A 24560-nucleotide genomic window follows, 5' to 3' on the forward strand; every position below is an offset into this window, starting at 1 on the left:
TTAACCTGTCATTTAATCTTTGTTAATTTGCCTTTTGGCTATCCTCTGGCCATTGGCTATTAACATAAGGGATTGATCCCCTTTGTAGAAATCACTTGATCCAACTTGAACAGTCACCACTCCGACTTAAAAGCTGTATGCGTCACTTGTGAGATGAGCCATAAGGGTTAACTGACCACAATGGACTACTAGAGAAACGGCATATGGTCTTGCATCCACCATGGCTGAACTGCATCAATGGTCACTTCATTTTCACTCTAGGATCAGCCATCCTAGGGGGTTCATCACTGGTTAGATCTTTGCTTTCATCTTGTCTGCGATCCAGACAGTCTGGCTACCGAAGTGAGTTCAACCGCAGTCCACAAAACACTACTTAACAGTAGTATAAACTTTCCTCATTTCCAGATCCATTCGCTGTTCCAGGACCTCTGCTAAGGATATTGTTTCTTCTGCTGGCAGATTGGCACCCCTGGTTAATCTGATTAAGACTGAGAAGGGGTTAGAATTTCTGACACTGTATTTATTGCTGTCTGTGTAGGCATCAGCATGAAAGTTAGGGCACAACATCCCAGTGGGGTCACAAAGATACAAACTTGGCAGAAATTTTAAAGTGGTTCTAAACCCTAAACATTTTTTTACTATTCCTTGCATTAGGGTAAACAAATGTTTAGGTATTGGTCCTATACTTACCTAAGCTCTCATTAGTTCCAGTGCTGTGCATGTTTGCAGCTTTTCTCTCCCCTCACTTCCAGATTTCACAGGCTTTGCTCAGGCAGTGGGAGCCACTGCTGTCAAAGCCAGGGACAAGGGGCAAACCCTAAAAAATGCATTAAGGATGGTGCAGCCATAGGACCATACAAACAAAAAAATATTACAGTGCACACATACAAAAATTACATTTAACTCCTGCAAGGCTATTTAAAACACCTGAACATTTTTAAAAAATATGGGGATTTAGTCACGCCATATGGCTATACTATGCTTAAGCACACTTTCTGTGTCAAAGTACCCCATCGTCAGTGGGTCCTATGCTATTCATAGAATGAAAGATCTTGCTTTTCTGAACCATGGGAGAAATACATTCCTCTATATGGGAGAAATAAAGGACCTATATCACAGGTAACCACTAATAAGAGGTAATGGCGAGGGGGATGGGGTGCTCCATCCCAAGGGATCTGGTTGGGATCTGTACAATAGACAAACAAATACTTGGGGGCACACCCTAAAAAAATGCAGTACAGATGAATAGCCTTGCAGAAGGAGTTAAATGTCATTTTTGTAAGTGTGTGCTGTAATATTTTGTTCTGTCTGTGTTAATGGATGCAGCAGCGGGGCTTGGGAGCGTGCCCTCATGAGTGCCCCCACGGGAATCAGTTTCCTATTGGGGGCCCTATTAATCGTATGGGGCAGGGTTTATTTACAGTGATACTAAACACACACTGTTTAATTTACATTAGCCCTTTACTTTCTGTATGTGCATGATGGCACTGTACATATTTTAATTAAAAAAAACATCTATGTACCTTTTTTTCCTAATCAATATACAGCTGTCACATGACCCAGCTCTTTCCCAGCCTGTCTGCAGAAAAACAGTCACATGTTCAAAAAACAGCCTTATATACTATACAGCGTAAAGAAAATAAATAATATCAATGAATTGTTTTAAATGACCATACAAATATATATATATATGTAAAAAATTTTTTTTTTTTTTGGCAATACAATGGTGTGGGTGTGTTTCTGCCAATCTCAAGCTGTGTCACATCCCTCCAGCCTGTGTCATAGAATAACATAACATCAATCAAGTCATAATATTCCATCCCTCTTTGTGTTTAGCTGGTTATTGGGCATGGAGAACGAGGGAGAGAGTGGTTTTGTAATTTACCAGTGCATATACACCTACATGTGTAGATCTATAGTCACATGGCCTGCTCAGATGTGATAGGAAGGAAATTCTCAGGGTAAAAAATACATTGAAAACTGAGCATGTGCACTAGCTGCCAACACTGCTCTGCAAAATCCTCAAAAGCAGCAGGGGCAAAGACAAGAATGGGATACAGAAAACTACAGGATCAACCAGGTTTTTTGCAGAATACGGAAAATGAATCTCATAGTGACTGAGGAGGAACAGCTTGATGACACTGGAGAGTGCAAAATCTGGTGCACTTCTGCATAGAAACCAATCAGCTTCCAGGTTTTATTGCCAAAGCCTAATTGAACAAGCTGAGGTTAGAAGTTGATTGGCTGCCATTCACAGCTGCACCAGATTCTGAGTGCACCAGTTTTAGTAAATCTACCCCTTTAAGTCTTTAGGCAAGATACTGCCATGGTGTAATTTAAAAAATGCATCTCAAATGGTACCTTGATTTGGTGCACTAATAGTTTCTCTTAGCTCACATCTGGCCCTAAAATTTCCTCTTGCACTAGCTCTTCCATAGACACTGGGGCAAAATGATAGAGAGGTCAGTTAGTGACTGCCAAATCTGATCTTCACAATAGGGAAAGTAGGGGCAGATGATGTTAATTTAATGTGTAGTTTATCATTTGTGCCTTTCCCTATTTTCAAGCATAACTCTTTTTTTGTTTTTTTTAGTGTTTTCCAGGGTGCCTAACAATACAGATTCGAACCATTTTATGTATTTTTATAGTAATATTAATTTATTCTGTGGCACAAGGATATGTGGTAAGTAAGCAATGATTCTTAAATGATTAAACATATAATTGTTCAAATAATGATTTATTATACAGTTTAATATCTACAGTATATATGTAGCATTTATTTTGTATTAAACTGTAAAATATCCCTATATATTAACACTGCAGTTTTTTAGTATTATCTAGCTATTGATTTGTAGAAACCACTTGGATATTAAACTTGTTTAAATTTTGTTTGTGACAAACACATCTTATTCAGAATTATTGGATTATTACAGAGAATGAGAATCACTACACTACATTCTTTATTACATTCCAGTGGTAGTATATAACTTGGATAGGGGAGTAATGAATGACGCATGCTCTTAAAAAAACAAAACAAAGATAGAATCTCAAACATGACAATTTCTAACCGAAAATTCTCATCTTGTGCAATATAAGTGCATGGTCAGGTTGGCAATCGGAAGCAAGATGGTATGCACCAACTCAGTTATTAGGAAATTGCTAAGAGCTCAATGAAATTCTATAAATAAAAAGGGGTATGTGCCAACTCAGAGAGCCGGTAAAATATAGTTTAGGAGCTTGCTAAAATTCTATAAAACTTAAAATTTTAACTAAATTAATTAAAAATTCTGTGGTTGCCTAAATGTGTTACTGGAACTGATCAGCCACGAAATACATGCTGATCAGGGATGAGCTTTATGTTCGAGCCAAACTCATGTTCGACTCGAACATTGGCTGTTCGCCAGTTCGAACAGCGAACAATTTTGGGCGTTCATGGCAAATTCGAAATCCGCGGAACACCCTTTAAAAGTCAATGGGAGAAATCAAAAGTGCCAATTTTTAAAGGCTTATATGCATGGTATTGTCATAAAAAGTGTTTAGGGACCTGGGTCCCGCCCCAGGGGACATGTATCAATGAAAAAAAAAGTTTTAAAAACTGATGTTTTTTTGGGAGCAGTGATTTTAATAATGCTTAAAGTGAAACAATAAAAGTGTAATAATTTAAATTTTGTACCTGGGGGTGTCTATAGTATGTCTGTAAAGGGGTGCATGTTTCCCGTGTTTAGAATAGTCTGACAGCAAAATGACATTTCTAAAGGAAAAAAAAGTAATTTAAAACTACTCGCGGCTATAATGAATTGTAGGCCCGTAATACACATAAAAGTTCATTGATAAAAATGGCATGGGGATTTCCCCACAGGGGAACCCCGAACCAAAATTTAAAAAATAAATGTGTGAGGGTCCCCCTAAATTCCATACCAGGCCCTTCAGGTCTGGTATGGATATTAATAGGAACCCCCATGCCAAAATTTTTAAAAAAAATGCCGTGGTGAAAATGGCATGGGGGTCCCCCTCAAAATCCATACCAGACCCTTATCCGAGCACACAACCTGGCAGGCCACAGGAAAAGAGGGGGGACGAGAGAGCGCCCCCCCCCTCATGAACTGTACCAGGCCACATGCCCTCAACATTGGGAGGGTGCTTTGAGGTAGCCCCTCAAAGCACCTTGTCCCCATGTTGATGGGGAGAAGGGCCTCATCCCCATAACCCTTAAACGGCTGTTTAAAAAAAAAATACATGTCCCCTGGGGGAGGACATAGGTCCCCAAACGCTTTTTATGACAATACCATGCATATAAGCCTTTAAAATGACCACTTTTGATTATTCATGTTTGTGTCCCATAGACTTTAACGGTGTTCGAACCAATTTTTTGCATGTTCTGCTGCAAACCGAACAGCTCATCCCTAATGCTGATATATTACAATCACAGTTGACTGGAATGCTCAATATTTGTGTGTATACATTATATTATACCCTGATCCCTCTTATGCCAAAATTTAGCTCTGAGCACTAAACATTTTCTCTCAGACACTTGTGCATAGCTATTGCTAGTGTTACTGGCTTTTAAAAACACACAGACCTGCTAAAATGTTACACAGTAGGTTAGTAGTGATTGTGCTTGAAACTGGCTCAGTAAAGAATCCTCTTATCAAGGAAATCAGACACCTGCTTGTAGTCAAGGACTCTGTTGAAGTAGAGTAATTTTGCCAGTCTCTGGTCACCAGCATTATCTTGCCACTTTCTTAACCTGACATATACATTTAAGCACTCTACTTACTTCAAAAATACTAAGACCCCTTTCACACTGGAGGCGTTTTTCAGGAGCTTTAGCGCTAAAAATAGCACATGTAAAGCGCTTGTAAAAACCCTCATCTGCAATCCCAGTGTGAAAGCCAGAATGCTTTCACATTGGGGCGCTGCGCTGGCAGGACATCAAAAAAAGTCCTGCAAGCAGCTTCTTTGAGGGCTTTAGGAGCTCCTTGAAATCAATGAGCAGCACTACCGAAGCGCCTGCAAATTGCCTTGGCAGCGGCGTTTTGTGGGCACTTTTAGCCCTTTATTTGGCCGCTAGCAGGGATTAAAAGTGACGCAAAAACGATGGTAAAGCGTCGCTAAAACTAGCGCCTCTTTACCGCTGACACCCCGCGCTGGCAGTGTGAAAAGTCTCTAAGTATATTGCACAAGAGATTGTATCTTTTTGACACCTCTTTAATCTCCTGTACTCTCACTATGTACAGTACATGCTTACATAAGGGGAGAGCACAGTGATGAATGTGATTATGCTCCTTCATTGCCCAATTACAGGTGACATTTTCCTATTGTCACCTTTTAGGTGGCTAAGTACTACTACCTTGATTTCACAAGGAAAAGGCTGTTAAAAAATACACACATGGATCATATAGTCGTGTTCCCTTTCTTTGCATGTTCTAATGTCAAGGGTAGGTTGTGTAATGTCAGACATAAAATTGGATTGAATTTTGATATTGCATCAGTAATTAATTAAATGTCTTGGGACTTATTGAATCATGTCATCAGAAAATTCTTGGAGCTATTTGTATAAGCTAGTAGAAATCCCAGCTTCTAAATTCTTTTTTTTTTTGTTTTTTGTTTTTTTGTTCTTTGTAGGTTGGATGCATGCCTTGGTCATGGAGTACAAATTCCAGCAGCTCTATTGTGATTATTTCTCCAAATGGAGAAAATAAAACCATGGAGGAACGTCCATGTGACACATCTCACTATGCTTTCTTATCCTGTGTGGTGGGCACCTTAACAATGGCAATTTTTTTACGCATTTCTTCATTGCCAAAAATTATTTTACTTCTTTTTGTTACTGTTTTATACATATTAGTTTTGGAACTCAGTGGATACAGAAAAGCAGCAGGGTAAGGATTCTGTGAACTGCATTCTTCTGACTGCCTTTATAATGTCACATTATGAAGCTTCTCATAGATATCTTTATAAAAAAAAAAAGTCATAATTTGGATTACACTGCTTTGTAGCCTCCTGCATGCGAGGACAGGATGGGGTGTATGGGGCACTTGTCCTTTCAGCCAGTACTAATAAAATGTTGGGTTGGGGGGCCTGAGTGGAAATACTTCACACTTTAGACACTGAGCAGAGTGGGACCTTCAGTAACATATAATGGGAGTTATACTGTATGCCCTTGTACACACGGTCAGAGATTCCGACGGAATGTGTCCGATCGGACCATTTTGTCGGATATGATGACTGTTTGTGGTCTACATCGGACTATTTCCGTCGGAGTATCCGACGGACCAAGTTTTCCAACTTGGTAAAATTTTCCGACAAAATGCTCCGATCGGACATACTCCGATCATGTGTAGAGAATTCCGATCTGACAAAGTGCCACACATGCTCAGATCAAATTCCTAGACCAAAAGCTATTGGCTACTAGCGTGAATGTAGTCCCGTCGTAACGAAATAACGTAATCACGTTGGATTTTCCGACAACTTTGTCCGACCATGTGTATGCAACAGTTTCGGACAAAATCCGTCGGACAAAATCCGACGGATTTGGTTGTCGGAATCTCCGACCGTGTGTACAAGGGCTAAGTGTGTGTGTGTGTGTGTGTGTGTGTATATATATATATATATATATATATATATATATATAATATATATATATATACCTGCTCTCTATTCATACCTGTGTGTTTTAGTATCTTTGCCTGCAGAAAGTACCAACATTTCTTTCCAGCCTCTTTTTACCCACCATCTTTTCATGCCCTTTTTATTGCCAACTTCTGTAAGCCACTAATGCTTGAAGTGATTGTAGCTGTACTGTATAGTGCACTTACGACAGAAATAATTAAGTACTGTCTGTGATACTTTTTTCCTTTGCACTAACATGCAATTTTTCAGAACAAGCTTCCCTTCTTCAGTGTACTGCTCAGACCTTGAAGAAGGGACATACCCTGAAAGCTTGTCCTGAAAATTTTTATTTTAGTGCAAAGAAAAAGTATCACAGACAGTACTCAATTGCTCCTATAAGCCACTAATGAATTGACATTTTCTGAAGCATTTGACACATCTGATTTGACATCAAGCTAATTGCTAATTAGATCCTCGATAGAATATATTCAGTGTACTGGAGTTTTTTTTAATCCCTTATACGCTACAGATTGTGAAATCTGACTACCGTATATAAAAAAAAATGTATGATAGTATGTAATTCTGCAGATCCTATGCATTTATGTCAACCATGAGTTGGTGCAAAAAATGTAAAAGAAATCTCTCTTATGAAATCGGGGCAGTTTTTTTTTTTTCATTCAACCCTCTAATTGAATGAAAAAACTGACTCTATGGATTGCCTTACTGTGTGCATTTGCTTTCAGTGTTTACGTGTGCTATCACTGCATAGCTCTCAACTGTCCCTCATTTGAAGTCACTGTCCATGATTTGAGACACAACCCTCTGTCCCTTGTGCAGCCTCAGTTGTCTCTCTTTTTGATCTAATGTGTACATCTATTTACAAAATGTACTATTTTACTGTGAAAGGTGTTTTACTGCACTACATTTTTTATCCAACCTCTATATTACTGCATCTGTTATTTAAAAAGGCAATATAATTAGATTGGGCTCTAGACATGAAAGGAATTCCAGGCAAAATGTAATTCATTAGTATCACATATATAATATATTGAAACTCAGCATAAGAAGTTGCAAGCAGCTCAATTAATGACTGAACTAGCAAATTTACGAGAACAGGCAAACTCTATTATTTTATCCAATACTAAGACTAAATTACTTTACAGTAGGCGACTATTCTGTGAATTTGGCAATAAGGCAGGCCAGCTCATTGCACATTCTCTTCATATCCCTTCCTCACAAGCTTTTATTTCATTTATCGCTACTTCAAGGAATATTGAAGCCACTAAGCCTATAGGTATTGTGAACTGTTTTAAGGACTTCTACTCCAAGTTAAATAACACCTCAGAACCTCTATTTCGCCTTTCTTCATCTCAAAAAGAAGATCTTATAAGTAAATATCTTGAGGACTCTTCCTCATGTGAAAATAGAATAGCACTTAATAATCCCATCTTGGAGGAAGAATTAGCTATAGCCCTCAAAAGCTTGCAACTGGGCTAAGCACCAGGGCCTGGTGGGTTTAATTCATTTTATTATAAAATGTTTAGGAAAACCCTGGCTTTCAAATTTGTGTCGGCTATTAATTCGATACTGCAGGGAAAGTCTATCCCGAAAGAGAAGCAATAGATAATGTTACTAGAGCTTTTAATCTTATCCATCTTTGCCAGTCTACAACATCACCTGCTCTTCTTCTTCCACAGATGCTAAGAAATAATTTGATAGAGTAAGTTGGAGATTTATGAGATGCACACTCCAACATATTGGGGTTGGGACAAATGTGATGAAGTAGATAGATGATTTATATATCCGATGGCTGCAGTCAAAGCCAACGGAGCTCTATCTTTACTTTATCAAATGGTACCCGTCAAGGTTGCCCCCTCTCCCCACTTATCTTTATACTCATCCTGGAGCCACTGCTGCGACACATTAGGCTTAACTCAGATATAACAGGCCTGAGGATTGGAGAGATGTCCCACAAATTAGCAGCATATGCAGATGATTTACTTTTTATTTATCATCAATCCAAAAGTGTCTCTACCAAGTTTGGTTAGAGAATTTGATTATTATTCACAATTATAAAATTTATCTTGGAAAATCTGAAGTAATGTATCTTACTATTCCTGAAGCTAGAATATCTATTTTGAAATTAAGCTTCCCATTCAAATGGGTGACCAAGAAACTTAAATATCTAGGGATATCTTACGCAGTCTTTAAAAAAAATACTTCAGCACAACTGCTTTCAAACATTATTAGCGATTTTAGGCGCTGACAACACCTTGCACATACTTGGTTTGGTAAAAACTATATCTTAAAAATGAATGTTCTGTCTAGATTACTGCATCTGTTTCAAACTTTACCAGTGTCCCAATTAAATTCTTAAAACAGATTAAACGCAAGTTTACACAGTTTTTATGGATGGGCTGTCCACCTAGGATCAAGACAGATATAATTATCATGCCTACATGTTCTGGGGGCATGGGATTTTCAGACCCGGCCCGGTATTACTATGCAGCACATCTGTCTTGCATACTGGACTAGTGTAGTGCAAGGCAAAGAACTGGATATCAGTTGAACAATCTATATCATCCATACCATTCAAGGCTCTTTCTTGACTCTGTAACCTAGGCTTTGCTCTTTGGGAACCACTTAAAATAGTTAATATGATTAAATCGCTTATGATATCGGTGATTGGTAACCCTGATTTTTAGCCTGGGCTATTCAACCCTAGATAGTGCCATATTATAGAAGAAGATAAATTCAGAATAAAAGATTTTATAGATCTAAATTACTGAAAATCTATAGCAGATATACAATCTATGCTTACACCCCCTCTTCCGAAGATGGCAAGCAATTCAATTACGGCATTTTCTTGTGTCACTACCTGTGGGCATGAATACGCCTACTACATTTGAGTGACTATGAATAGCTTGTCAGTCTTTACAAAGAGGTCTCTCAAGGTCATATACTGTATTAATTGTCCCTCCAGATCCCTATACTCTCTTCTTCATTGCTGCGTGGGAAAAAGATCTGAATATTACATTATCCGCAGATCAAAGAGGCTTTATATATAATTTTATACATAAATCTTCTATATCATCGAGAGTGCAGGAATCAGGATATAAACTGTTGACTAGATTGTACAGGACTCCAGGGAAATTACATTGCATGTTCCCAAATGTTGATGCTACTTATTAGTGCTTTGGGGAGGATAGGGGAACTCTTTTCCATATTTTTTGGAGATGCCCTTAAATTTGCCACGAATTTCGATCCATGTGTGGCCACTGTGGTCGAACAATCAATTTGACTTCTGTTCAACCACCCTGTTGGTATTTTTTTACTCCATCAGAGCTGCAGTCTGACTGTAGTCACTGGATGATCTGTGTATTCTGATGGTGGGGAAGTATGCCCCCTGTCAAAATACAATGGCACAGAAGTGAGAAATCCCTCATCCACCTCAAATAGATGGGGGAATCAGGTCAGTTTTTTTGTTCAACACACTGGTTGAACAAAAAAAACGGACCCGTCTTCAACCAGCTTAAGAGGTAGAGAAATAGGCACTCAGAAGGAGAATCTAACACTCATAATGATAGCATTGGAGGATTCACAATAAGATAGAAAGCAAAATAAGAGGTGATTCTGAACAACGAGGACATAAAGTTGACTGTGTGCAGGGTCTCTGAAATACTATTAACAAAAACTGTATGAGTGTGTGCTATTTTCTAAAAGAGAGGGTGAGGGTGTTAAATGCTGAGGAGGAGATCAAGTTGGAAGAGGGAGCATGCTGACTGAGGGTGTAAAGATAAATGGGTTTAGGAAGCCTTCTGTGCTGGACAGGAAATAGTGCTATTTTATATCTGTAATATACAGAATGGCAACATGACCAACATACTAACTACCCTTTCGTCATTATTACCCATAGTTATACATTTTTAACTTGTGTCCCCAACTTCAAGGTTATTATAAAGAACACGGGCAGATTCTTTTGCAAAATCCAAATATTTCATCACAATATTTAACATGCAGACCTGAACTTACTGCCTGTTATATGTTACACACAAAATGTCATGTGGGTTCTGTGTTTTTAGATTACTTTCTGCATATATTTTTATACCATCCCTTACCATAACTTCAGATAATTTCTACACAGCAAAAGTTGAGTTAACTGGGATATAGTTTCTCATTGTTAAAAGTAAACTTTTCTTAAATATGGGTATAATTTGAACTGTTCACATATCTTGTGGAACTGTCTCAGTTTAAAATGATTTAAAGAAAGTGGCTTAACAATTACTCTTTCATAAGCATTCAGGGATGAATTTAGCCTGAGCCAGGTGGTTTATTGATCTTAATTTTGTGTTATGAAGTTAACTGTTATCAATCCCCACTATAAAATCTAAGAATTGACATTCCTATGTGAAGGCAAACATGTTTAATAGGCATGTGCAGAATGGAAAATTTTGTTTAGCTTTGGATAGATTGGTTATGTTACTAATTTTGTTTCATAGATTCATTTAGGAATTTGTTTTGTTTCGTTTAGTTTAATTTTGTTTCAGTTATTATTTTTCTAACAAATTCAAAATTTTTGGAACGATTCAAGTTCGGATCGGTCGAAAAATGATTGACTGATTTGAATTCTGTGTTAAACATATATGGTTAGCAGCTTCCTGACCGCCTCACGCAGATATACTGCAGCAGAAGGGCACATATAGGCAGATTAACGTACCTGTATGTTGCCCTTTAAGAGGCGGCTTGCGGGCACGCGCACATGCCCGCCGGGAGCTCCATGTCCGTGATCGTGGGTCCTGCAGACCTGATGTCCACAGGGATACCTGCAATCGTCTCACGGTGAGGAAGAACAGTGACAGTGTCACTAGGCAGAACGGGGAGATGCTTGTTTATATTAGCATCTCCCCGTTCTGCCTAGTGACACTGTCACTGATCAGCTCTCCCTGTAATCGGGAGCGCTGATCAGTGATGTGTCACAGCCATTCCCCCACAGTTAGAATCACTCCCTAGGACACACTTAACCCCTACAGCGCCACCTAGTGGTTAACCCCTTCCCTGCCAGTGACATTTTTACAGTAATCAATGCAATTTTTTTTAGCATTGATCGCTGTATTAATGCAAATGGTCCTAAAAATGTGTCAAAATTGTCCGATGTGTCGCAGTCATGATAAAAATCAGATCACAACCATTACTAGTAAAAAAAAAAATTTGCTATAAAAATGCCATAAAACTATCCCCTATTTTGTAGACGCTATAACTTTTGCTCAAACCAATAAACTAAATAAAATAAATCAATAAACTCTTTATGCGATTTTTTTTTTTTTTACCTAAAATATGTAGAAGAATATGTATCGGCCTAAACTGAGGAAAAAAAGTTTTTTTATATATATTTTTGGGGGATTTTTTTATATAGCAAAAAGTAAATATAAATAAAAACTACAGAGGTGATCAAATACCACCAAAAAAAGCTCAATTTGTGGGAAAAAAGGATGTCAATTTCGTTTGGGAGTCACATTGCACGACCGCGCAATTGTCAGTTAAACCGACATAGTGCCAAAATCGCAAAAAGTGCTCTGGTCAGGAAGGGGGTAAATTCTTCCGGGGCTGAAGTGGTTAAGGAGGGGGCCAAGAAGCCAGCAGCTGAATTCTTAACAACTGATGTAAACAAAAGAATGCCAGCAATAGAAAAGTCAGAAAAAAATGCATGTGCCCCACCTAAAATCCATACTAGACCCTGCATGCAGCCCGGCAGGTCAAGAAAGGAGGGACGAGCGAGCGCCCCCCCCCCCCCCTTCTCAAGCATACCACGCAACATGCCCTTAACATGGGGGGATGCTTTGGGGCAGGGGGGCATGTTGATGAGGACAAGAGCCTCTTCCCCGCAACTCTGGGCGGTGGTTGTCGGGGGTTTGTGGGCGGGGGCTTATCAGAATCTGGAAGTCTCCTTTAACAAGGGGACCCCCCAGATCCCAGCCCCCCATGTGAATTTGTAAGGGGTACATAGCGAGTTTGGGGTGGAGAAACTTGACTGGCTTGCACAGAGTCCTGACCTCAATCTGATAGAATAGCTTTGGGATGAATTAGAGCAGAGACTGCAAGCCAAGCCTTCTCGTCCAACATCAATGCCTGACCTCACAAATGCTCTTCTGGAAGAAGACACACTCGTAAACCTTGTGGACAGCCTTCCCAGAAGAATTGAAGATGTTATAGCTGCAAAGGGTGGGCCAACTCAAGATTGAAACCTATGGTCTAAGCCCTTGTACACACTCGGTCGGACATTCTGACAAGCAAATCCATTGGATCTTGTCCGAAACTGTTGCAAACACACAGTCGGAACAAAGTTGTCAGAAAATCAGATCGTACTTAACATGATGACATTATTTCGTTAGGACAGGACTACGTTCAGGTTAGTAGCCAATAGCTTTGGTCTAGGAATTTGATCTGAGCATGCGTGGCACTTTGTCTGATCGGAATTCTCTACACATGATCGGACAAAGTCCGATGGGATCATGTTGTCAGAAAATTTTATAGCCCAGCTGGAAAACTTGGTCCGTCGGATACTCAGACGGAAACAGTCCAATGGAGCCCACACACTGTCGGATTATCCGACAACACGTTCCTATCGGACATTGTCCATCGGAATGTCTGACCGTGTGTACAAGGGCTTAGACTGGGATGCCAATAAAGTTTATGTACGTGTAAAGGCAGGTGTCCCAATACTTTTGACAATATAGTGTATCCGTTTTTTTGCTTCCTCTGCTTCAGTTATATTAGCTATATTACCTGCAAGAGATCCTCTACTATCAGATTTTTTTTCTGTAACACTGCCTGTACGCTGGTAGAAAAAAACTAATTTCCCCATCCACATGATGCAATGCAGATGGACCAATTTTCTGCTGCAGCAATTTGCTGCATTTTTAGTTTCTGCAGCCAGATTTTCAAACAGTAGACCATTTTTTCTCTGTGGTGTGCCATGAGAACTGGCAGTATTTTTGAAACACAACCTAACCTACCTGTGTTGGGCTTCAGTTTTTCATCCATTTGTAGTATAGAATACCGGTACACCTTTTTTCTTTCGTCATTGTGATTGGCCAGAGCCGCAATGACATCACTCCCGCGCATGCGCACGGGAGCCGCCGCTAACGGCATATTGCCGTTAGCAGCCACATGTACAGTGCGCCTGTGCACCTCTGTCTACAATGCATGCGCCGTAGACAGCGGTGCCTGTCTTTTTGCAAATATCTCCTAAACTGTGTAGGTTAGAAGATATTTCTTGTACCTACAGGTAAGTCTTAATCTAGGCTTACCTGTAGGTCAAAGTGGTTTGTAAGGGTTTATAACCACTTTAAATGAGGGAGATGAAATTACGCAGAACTTATTTCAAAAGAAAAACCTCCCTACATCTGCCTGGAATGGATTGTAGAATAAAAGATCAACTTTTATCTTTCAAATAATTGCATTTTTTTTTTTGTTGTTGTTTTTTTAATAACAGCAGTAATTGACTGAATGATTTTAGCAGTTGCCTGGAATTGTTCTTTAAAGTGGAACTTTTTATCAACATTGGCTATTTGTAATCTATATGCTGCTAGCATTAGTAAATAGATAACATATCTATAACATATCTCTATAAGTATATCATGTTTACTTGTTTTAAATTATTATTTTTTTTACATTTCTTTAGTTACTTCTCGTTTTCCAGGCCAAGGCAAACATCCCAGTTTGAAAGATGCGAACAGAAGAACCAAGGGCACTTTAAGGTACCCAGACATTATATTATATAAAAACATCAGATTTTATTAATGTACAAATGCTTAAAACATATAAAAAATGCATCATCATGCTACTTTATATTCATATATATATATATATATATATATATATATATATATATATATATATATATATATATATATATATATATATATAAAATCAATGCTACAAACCTAATAGTAAAAGTACACAATGTAGACACTTATAATATCACACTTGGAGTGGGATCCCACTCTCAGTGTGATATTACAACTGTGTCTACATTGTGTACTGTTTTAATCATATGTAAATTAATAAAATCAGATGTTTTTTTTATAATATATTGTCTGGATACCATAAATGTCCACTATGTACTTTTGTTCTCTTCTTATAGTTTGTAGATTATTGGGGTGTGGTGCATTTTTTTTATTTTTACCTATTCACCCCTTTTCCTTTTATAGCAATATTGTCATACATCCTAGGAGTCTTCAGGAGGGGTTTTCTCAGCTAAGCAACCCTGCTGCTTGCATGCCTGAGCTGAGGGCAGATAGATTCCAGGAAGTAAATGCTATGTGAATCATCTGCCCTTACTCAAGATGGCCACAGACAGAAATGCTAGGGGGTGTTTTTCAAAGTGATTTCTCAGCAAAACAAAGCATTGAGATATTGAAGAATAGGTGAGTTTGCTTTGAATCTTAAAAATGAATTTAATATTTTTTGGTGTGTGGTTCTCAGATGCAGTGTATTTCCGCTTTAACTGGATTGTCAGATTAGAGATAATTATTATAAGTAACACTTTCTGATAACACATGCTTTTCTATGTTTGCATGATTTGCATATCCATGTTTTCCATTTTTGTTAAAGGTTGTAAAGTGCAACAAATTCTTGTCGAACTGAATTAAATGACATTTTTCTTTCTTTTCTTTTCACAGAAGGGGATCTTTTTATATGCGAGGTTATGAACCCATTCTAGCCATTTTGCTGTTTTCCTGTGCTTTGGCACTCCATTCTAGACAGGTGGACTTGAAATTACGCCTGGACTACCTCTGGGCTGTGCAGGTAACAGTAACTTCAACTGCTGACAATTGTAACTTTAAGTGGATCAGTTCTGGTGTATGTTGAGTATTCTATCACCTCCATTTATTCAGAAAAGCAGCTACTTTCCAATGGGTGCAAAGTCACCATAAATGAATAAGTACCTTCACTGGTTCTAAAGCCTAAATTATTTTTTTTACCTTAAAGTGTTAGTTCACCTTTACAGAAAATCTGTAGAGGTGACCTAACACAAGACTCCCTCTCCACCCCCAGTCACCACTGTACTTGCCTTCCCCGATCCCGAGCTGTCAAGGTTCCTGCAAGCCGCTACAACTGTTCAGGGATTGAAATCCCAGCTGCTTTCTTTCCTCTCTATCCAGCCCTGCCTGTATGAACTAGACTGATTCTAATTGGTCGCCACCATCACATGAACGGTGCTTCCTATGGTGGCACACTGAGAAGGGGGCAGGCGAGGGACCGGAGAAGAGGAAATTCAGGTCTGCTTTATGCAATTCCATTGCACAGAGCAGGTTATTATAAACCTTTTTCTTTACCTGCAGTGGAGAAATTAGACTGTATCTGCCTACATGTTTGTTATTTTGTTATTTTTTTATTTTTTAAATTTAAGTTTGTGACTTACTATGTGATTTACTTCTATATACCTTCTACATTTTTACCTTGAAAGCTTGAACACTCACCAAAAGGTGCTGACCCCATATAACAATAGGCTGGTCAAAAAGGGGCTCACAAACTTCTGGCACATTTGTTTCTTGCATTACTGCCCCACTGGTCAAAATCGACATCTGCTTTCTAATGTAACTTCTATTGACACATACAGCAGTGCAAAGTGTGGCATGCAATTAAAGATGCCTCCAAATGTGTAGTATTCTATCTATGTCTGTTTTATTTAATTATTTTTACATTGAAGTTTAAAAATCACTCACAAAAAACAATGACAGACAGACAATGAGAAGCAGAGGTGCTGTGCATTGAGATAGCTGGGTGTGAGCAGGTCTTGCGGCGCAAAGCAGAGGTAAAGCCACATACAAACATGTCCTACCACTTCAGCCACAGCATATATAGGGAGATGTCTTTATAACACATTTTTTATTTCTACATTTAGGCCTGTTTCTGTTCATATAAAACGTTGTTGCTGCTGGTCAGTTTCTACCTAACCAAACCAGTTTTTTTTTTCTCAAACAGTGCAGTGCTGTGTTACTAAGCTATTTCTGCCTTTCAAAGGAGGTGTAGTATCACTTGATGAAAACACATTTGTCACTGCTAAAACCACCTGAGAAAAATCCCTTTTAACTGATATGAATTTATAATTTCACAGCTAAAAGTATTCTGCTAAAGTATGCCGGGCTTCATTCACAGAACCAGATCGCATGCGGAATTTAGGTGTCCCAAATAGAGCATCCAATCCTGAAAATGTCAATTCACTATTGCTTTATGCTGTATTTCCTGCATAAAGCAAAAACGCTTGGTAAATACCACATAAAACAGGAGTAAAAGTCAATTCTCAAAAGAAAAAAAAGAACAAAAAGCATGCGCTAAATAAGTAATGGTCCCGGCATGCGATATTTAAGGGACCGGCAGCCACCGCCAACCTTAACCAGTAAACCACATGGTTGTTAGGGAGCGTGTGGCCGCCACAACCGATAAGTTCCCTGCTGATAGCTGAATGTGAAAAAAAAATGCAGGCAGTGAAAAATGAAGAAAATAAAATGGCATGGTTTCACCTCACCCCCCCCCCCCATTCATACCAGTCCCAGATTCCAATAGGTTACCCCTCCCCACAACCACCAGGTCAGGATTGTGGGGAAGAGGTCTTTGTCCTCATCAACATGGGGACAAGGTGCTTTGCCAGAAGCAGACCCATGTTGAAGGTGTGAGATTCCCCCCCCCCCCAACCATACCAAACCCTAAGGACTTGGTATTGATTGGGGGGGGTTGCTTCATTTTTTTTTCCACCTGTTGGCTCTTGTTTACATTCCACTGTCAGCAAGGAATGAGTCAGTCTCCTTACAACCAGCACCTTTGAGCTGGACTGTCAAATTTAGCAGTTGTAGGAATGGCACAGCCAAATGTTTCACTTCTCGCTGCATCCCAAGATCTGGTATGCATTAAAATAAGGTGCAAAAATAACACAAAATTAAAAAAATTATGAATGCATTATTTAACCACTTGCCGACCGCCGCACGCCGATGTACGTCGGCAGAATGGCACGGGCAGGCATAAGGGCTTACATGTACGTCCTTGCCTGCCCGCCGGTCGGGGGCCCGATCGGGCCCCCGCCCGGTGCCTGCGGCGGTCGGTATTCGTTCGGGAGCGATCCCGGACGAGGGGACGGCCATTCATTCATGGCCACCCCCTCACGATCGCTCCCAGCGAATGAAAATGTCCGGTGACATCACTTCCTCTCCTGTAATGTAAACACAGGAGAGGAAGTGATGTATTCTCTCCTCCGTGTCGGTAGTTTTCGTTCCGGCACCGAGGAGAGAGGTTCGGTGAGTTGCACCAACACACCCCACATACAGTAGAACATGCCAGGCACACTCACACCCCCCCTTACCCCCCGATCACCCCCCAATTACCCCTGCCCCCCCAGTCACAGTGACACCAATTGCTTTTTTTTTTTTTTTTGCATTGGTGTCATTTGTGACTGTAGTAACTGTTAGGGCAGTTAGGGTTAGCCCCCTTTAGTTCTAATGTGCCCCCCTAACCCCCCCAATAAAGGTTTAACCCCGTGATCACCCCCCGTCGCCAGTGTCACTAAGGCTGGGTTCACATTGCAGCGGTTTATGAGAACGGATGTGATTCGCACCGCACTGCAGTGCAAATCACATCCGATCTCTGTGCGATTCGAGTTCAGCCATACAGATAGTATGGCTGAATTCGTGTCGCACCCGCCGCACCCGCCGCAAACTCGCACGGGACCCTTTTTTTGGTCCGCAGCAGAATCGGATCGCATGGGTGTTCACACCATGCGATCCGAGTTTGCAGATCGCACTGCGATATGCGAACTGATCTGGGGGTGTCATTAACATTTCACTGACACTCCCAGCAGTTCGCATAGGGCAGTGTGAACTGCCGCCGGGAGGCATGTGATGCGGGAACCCGCCGCGGATTCGTGGCGTTCCCGCATCGCTCCAGTGTGAACCCAGCCTAATAAGCGATCGTTTTTCTGATCACTGTATTAGTGTCACAGGTGACGCTAGCTAGGCAGGTAGGTATTTAGGTTCGCCGCAGCTTTTTATAGCGCCAGGGACCCCCATATACTACCGCATAAAGCCCCCTGATTGCCCCCTAGTTAACCCTTTCACCAGTGATCACCATATAACTGTTACAGGTGACGCTGGTTGGTTAGTTATTTTTTTTATAGTTTCAGGGCACCCGCCATTTATTACCTAGTCTCACTAGTGTACCCCTAAATTTAGGGGTGTCTACTTTCCAAAATGGGGTCATTTGGGGGGGGGTTTGTGCCATCTTGGCATTTTATGGCCTTCAAAACTGTAACGCCCTTAGAAAGCCTGAAGGCGGTGCTTGGTTTTCGGGGCCCCGTACGTGGCTAGGCTCCCAAAAAGTCCCACATATGTGGTATCCCCGTACTCAGGAGAAGCAGCAGAATTTATTTTGGGGTGTCATTTCACATATGCCCATGGCATGCGTGAGCAATATATCATTTAGTGACAACTTTGTGAAAAAAAAAAAAAAAAGTTTGTAATTTTCCCGCAACTTGTGGCAAAATATCAAATATTCCATGGACTCAACATGCCTCTCAGCAAATAGCTTGGGGTGTCTACTTTCTAAAATGGGGTCATTTGTGGGGGTTTTGTGCCATCTTGGCATTTTATGGCCTTCAAAACTGTAATAGGTAGTGAGAAGTGAAATCAAAAATTTACGCCCTTAGAAAGCCTGAAGGCGGTGCTTGGTTTTCGGGGCCCCGTACGCGGCTAGGCTCCCAAAAAGTCCCACATATGTGGTATCCCCGTACTCAGGAGAAGCAGCAGAATTTATTTTGGGGTGTCATTTCACATATGCCCATAGCATGTGTGAGCAATATATCATTTAGTGACAACTCTGTGTAAAAAAAAAATAAAAAAAATTTTTTTTGTCATTATTCAATCGCTTGAGGCAAAAAAATAAAATATTCAATGGGCTCAACATGCCACTTATCAATTTCCTTAGGGTGTCTACTTTCCAAAATGGGGTCATTTGGGGGGGTTTTGTACTGCCCTGCCATTTTAGCACCTCAAGAAATGAGATAGGCAGTCGTAAACTAAAAGCTGCGTAAATTCCAGAAAACGTACCTTAGTTTGTAGATGTGACAACTTTTGCGCAAACCAATAAATATACAATTATTGACTTTTTTTTTACCAAAGACATGTGGCTGAATACATTTTGGCCTAAATGTATGACTAAAATTGAGTTTATTGGATTTTTCTAATAACAAAAAGTAGAAAATATCATTATTTTTCAAAATTTGCGGTCTTTTTACGCTTATATCGCAAAAAATAAAAATCGCAGAGGCAATCAAATACCATCAAAAGAAAGCTCTATTTGTGGGAAGAAAAGGACGCAAATTTTGTTTGGGTACAACATTGCATGACCGCGCAATTACCAGTTAAAGCAGCGCAGTGCCAAATTGTAAAAAGACCTCTGGTCATTTACCAGCAAAATGGTCCGGTCTGAAGGTGGTTAACGTGCATTTTTTTTGTGAAAAAAAAAAGTTTTGCTTTTTGTCACACTTTAAATCAAGACTGAATAATTAGAGGGTAACCTAACAATTTAAGTCGTACAAATGCATTTTCAAGATCTGGAGCTCTGGAGCTCCTATCATGGAAGGTATTTGAATTTACCTTTTAGAATTATCAGATGTATTTAAACATTTAAGTAATTATGTGAAGGGTCATGCAATTCATTTTTCTTTTCAATATGTTTTATTGATTTTATCATAGAAAAGCAGAAACCAGTACGTATTGATAGCTGTCCACTAATTAAGCATATAAAAAGTTAACAAGTGGCTAGTTGAATAGAGAACAATATTCATAGTAATATCCTAATTTATGTGCATCTAGTACATAGTATAAAAGAGTATAAAAAATAATAATAATCCAGTGTAAATAAGAAGTTGATAATACCAGCTAATGCGGCATCTATACATCTTTTGGCAAGTTAGATTAAAAAAGAGAAATTGGAAAAAAAAGAGGAAGGGTAGGAGGAAGGGGGAAAAAGAGAAGGAGGGGCCATGAGGCAGGAAATAGCCATCCATCATGCAGCTAGGCTCTGCATGTGGGATGGCGATATGTGAGCCATGAGTTACAGATTTTGAGGAACTTATTATTGGTGTTGGTAAGGATGATGGTTAGCCTATCATTGACAAAAAAGCCATCCATGCGAGTTTCAACTTCAGAGAAGTAAGTGAATTGCTTCTTCCATGCTTTGGCAATTGTTAATTTAGAGACCAAGAGAACCAGTTCCCTTTTCAATAGAGAGTGGAGAGAGTTTACAAAAGAACTTGTCATATTATTCTCAGATATTTTTTTTGGCACGTTATTGGAAAACATAATTAAGCATGATGATGCTTTGGCTTTGGCAATTTGAGCACCAACGTTTGGGGTATAGAGGATTTTGTGGCTAGCTTCTGCATAGAAAAAGTACCATGCTTAATATTCCCCCAAAAACAAACCTACTGAGCATTGTTGGTTGTTTGAACAGTGGCACAATAGTATGTTATAATTGTTTGTTACAGTGTATAAAAGTATGTTAGTTTATTAAAAACTTTTTCTTTAAGAAAGGTTTTAATACATTAGATTTATAATGATAATTATTTTTTTAGGCAGAAGAGGAGAGAGATGACATGGAGAGAGTCAAGCTGGATAATAAGAGAATTCTCTTTAATCTTCTGCCAGCACATGTTGCACAGCACTTTCTTATGTCAAATCCAAGAAACATGGTAAATAAATCTTATATATTCTTGTGTTATTTCATTATTCCCACACCAATTAAATCCCTCCCTTGCTTTTTATACTTATTATGATGCAGTTAGGCAAAATAATAAAAAAATGAAATTCTATTTTTATTTTATGTTCATGATTAAGGTAAGAAACTGACCTGCACACTGGTGAGCTGGACCGATGCTCTCAAACTGAGCACAAGTCTCTTGCATTCCAACATTCCTCCTGCACAGTACCCTGATACAAATGCTCATGCCACCTATGCAGTGCTGAGTTATTAACACTGCTAAAAATATTACTGTATATGTAAGTCAACCCTGTCATCTAGACTAGAGGACTGATGTCCCTAATAAATATGTATTGTCCAGATCTAAGAGAACAGGTTCATCTTGAATTACAATTTAAAATAGGTACCTAAAATGTCATGCTTTGAAATTGCACGCGGAATGGCGTCAACTTACGGTACCTAAAAATCTCCAATCTACAAAATTTCTACAGGTTACCATGTTGGAGTTACAGAGGAGATCTAGTGATATAATTATTGATCTTACTCAGACAGACGTTCGCTGGGATACCTCACATTTGTGGTGCAACCTCAAATCTCTCCTCTACCCTTAAAAGCAAAAGATCAAAAAAAAAGTTTATCTTTTTCTTTAAGAAAAAAAAAAGCCATGTTTACATGGCCATGACGTGGCTTCGGTCCTCCAAGGGCATAGTAATGAGAGGTGGCATTCTTGCCATCTCTTATCTCTATGGCAAGCCACTGTAAAGGCTTGAGGTTATTTTCTCATTTAAATGTTTTATTGAAGAGATCATCAGATAACATTACAGGTAATATAAAGGAAAAACAAAAATACCATTGTGCTGAGATAAGTATAGTACAGGTAAGGACAATACTAGGTGAACATGGCCTATCCGATGATAATCTGTGTAACTAAAACCAAATCAAAGCAGTAAGACTACATAAACACAGTCTAGGAAAAATATACAATCATTAGTCGCTGATTAATAAGACATTGTACTGCTGAGTTACGGCCTAGTTACATCACTAGTAGCAGGTACAGCAGTACAAACACAATGGAGGTTACATGAGAGAAAGAGTAACATGAGTAAGGGGAGGAAAGAAGCATAGAAAAGAGCAAGAAAGAGAGGGGGAGAGAAGTAGAGGCCCTTGAAGGCAGAGCTACTCCCAATAGGATATTGATAAGAATGTACGGTTGAGTTCCTTCTACCATGGTAAAAGTGCCTATTCTTCGAAGCCTGGCAGCATACAGTCTGTAATCCATTGTCTCCAGAAATTGTCGAATTTGCTAAGGTTGTCCTCATCCAAGGCTTCCATCTTTACATGTAGCAGAGTACATTTCAATCTGTGTTTGGTCTCTGCCATATTCAATGTAGGTGATTTCAATGCCTTAGCTATGGTCTGTTTTGTGGCTATTAAGAGCTGAATGAGTAATTTAAACAGTTTTCATGTTAAAGATTCCAGTCCCAGGTTTAAAAGGACCATTGCTGGGTCTGGTGTGTGAGATCGTTCAAACATCTCCAAAGCATGAAAATAGATTTCCGAAATCCTTGCGACACTGGACAACTCCACCAGATGTGTATGTAACTTTAACCCAGGGGTGCCCAACCTGTTGAAGAGCGGGGGTCACTTAAGCGAATTGGTAACTGGTCGCAGGCCACAATGAGTGGAGCGGGAGGATGACAGGTCTGTGTCCACGGACACAGCCCACTCTACTCTTTGGGCCCTCTGATCCAATCCGATTTGCCCAGATGGAAGGGGCAGATCCCTTTCTATTTTTTTTAGGTAAGCAAGTGTAAACAGACACAAATCCATTTTACATCTGCTGCTCCATAGAGGTGAATAGTAAGTTCTATTGGGTCTGACCAATCATGTGAAAGGGACCTAAGGCTGCTTTCACACTGATGCGCTGCGATTTGCAAAAACCGCCGGTCCAGCGCAGTGAACCTGTGGATTTTCTGCAGGTTAGCTGCACTTTGCCGTAAACATCTATTATATCCTACAGGTTTGGCACACTTTCTGAAGACGCAACAAACCCACAGGTAATAACAGAAGTCTAAGGCTCAATGCAGGTAACCCACAGCTGCATTGCACCTGCAGATCAGTTTGAAAGCAGCCCAGTAACCACTGAAAAACAGATATATCCATATATATATATACTGTGAATTTAGTAGTAAACTTACCTTTTATAACTGTCTTCCATTCTGGTATCACTGGTTGTTGCTGTCCTAGGCGGAGTGCATTTGGTATCACTCTGCCTGTGACAGGAGCGGGCACTATACAGGAAGCATTGGCTTATATGGCTCTGCTCCGCATCCACTTGCTTGCACTACCAGCGGCTTCATTCACAAAACTGCTGGGATGGCGGGTCGGCAACCTGTGATCTTGGCTTGCCAACCTGCCATCTTAGAGCAGGAGGTCGAGGGCCACATTAGAGGGCTCCGTGGGCCACATGTGGCCCCCAGGCCACTGGTTGGGCACCCCTGCTTTAACCGCTATTTCATTTGGTGAGGAAGACTTTGTTGCAGACCATATTTCAGACCATTTTGCTGTTTCAAAAATGTGACCTAGATAATTTTTCCACTTTTCAACATACGAGGGTGGATCTGCATCCGGTTTAGTGAGTACCTTGGAGTAGAGTGTTGAAATTAGCCCTCTAATGTGTGGATCTTTTATACAAATTTGTTCAAACTGGGAAAGTTGGTTTAGGATAGCATTTGTATTCATGTAATAGATAAAAAAATTCTTTATTTCTGAATAGCAGAATATTTCCAATTGGGGGAGTCCAAAGGACTCGCATAGATCTGGAAAGGGTAGAAGTGATGTCGCAGAGACCATGTTGTATAGGCAGATGAGGCTGGCTGTGGACCAGGCCCGAAAAGCCTCAGGAGATTCCGAGACTAGGTAGAAGGCGTGATTCCTGAAGAACGAAAGGAATGGGTTTTGTGAAGACTGTAGTCCGTATGTGGATTTATGCCTGTCCCATACTGATAGAGAATGTTTAGTGATTGGGTTAACCACCACTTCTATCGCAACCCATAGAGGGATATCTTTTGTAGCGTGATATTTAGATAAAATGTGCCAATTGAGCAGCCTTTTAGTATGTTGCAAAGTTAGGAAAGCCCAAGCCTCCATGCAATTTGTGGAGATATAGGGTGTGTTTAGGCAGTCTTGGTTTAACC

General features: G+C 39.8%; 1 protein-coding gene across 1 annotated transcript in view; it reads left to right on the plus strand.

Annotated features, from left to right (window-relative positions):
* ADCY1 (adenylate cyclase 1) overlaps positions 1-24560 on the plus strand; it is a 550492-nt gene that overhangs the window by 423302 nt on the left and 102630 nt on the right. The window contains exons 12-15 of the mRNA XM_077491793.1: positions 2594-2683; positions 5626-5882; positions 15294-15420; positions 21239-21355. Coding sequence (XP_077347919.1) covers positions 2594-2683; positions 5626-5882; positions 15294-15420; positions 21239-21355 — 591 coding nt within the window. The remainder of the gene's footprint in view (positions 1-2593; positions 2684-5625; positions 5883-15293; positions 15421-21238; positions 21356-24560) is intronic.

This window comes from Lithobates pipiens, unplaced genomic scaffold, assembly GCF_037356315.1.
Source record: "Lithobates pipiens isolate NorthernLeopardFrog02 unplaced genomic scaffold, aLitPip1_a1.2 Scaffold_19, whole genome shotgun sequence".
Taxonomy (NCBI): domain Eukaryota; kingdom Metazoa; phylum Chordata; class Amphibia; order Anura; family Ranidae; genus Lithobates; species Lithobates pipiens.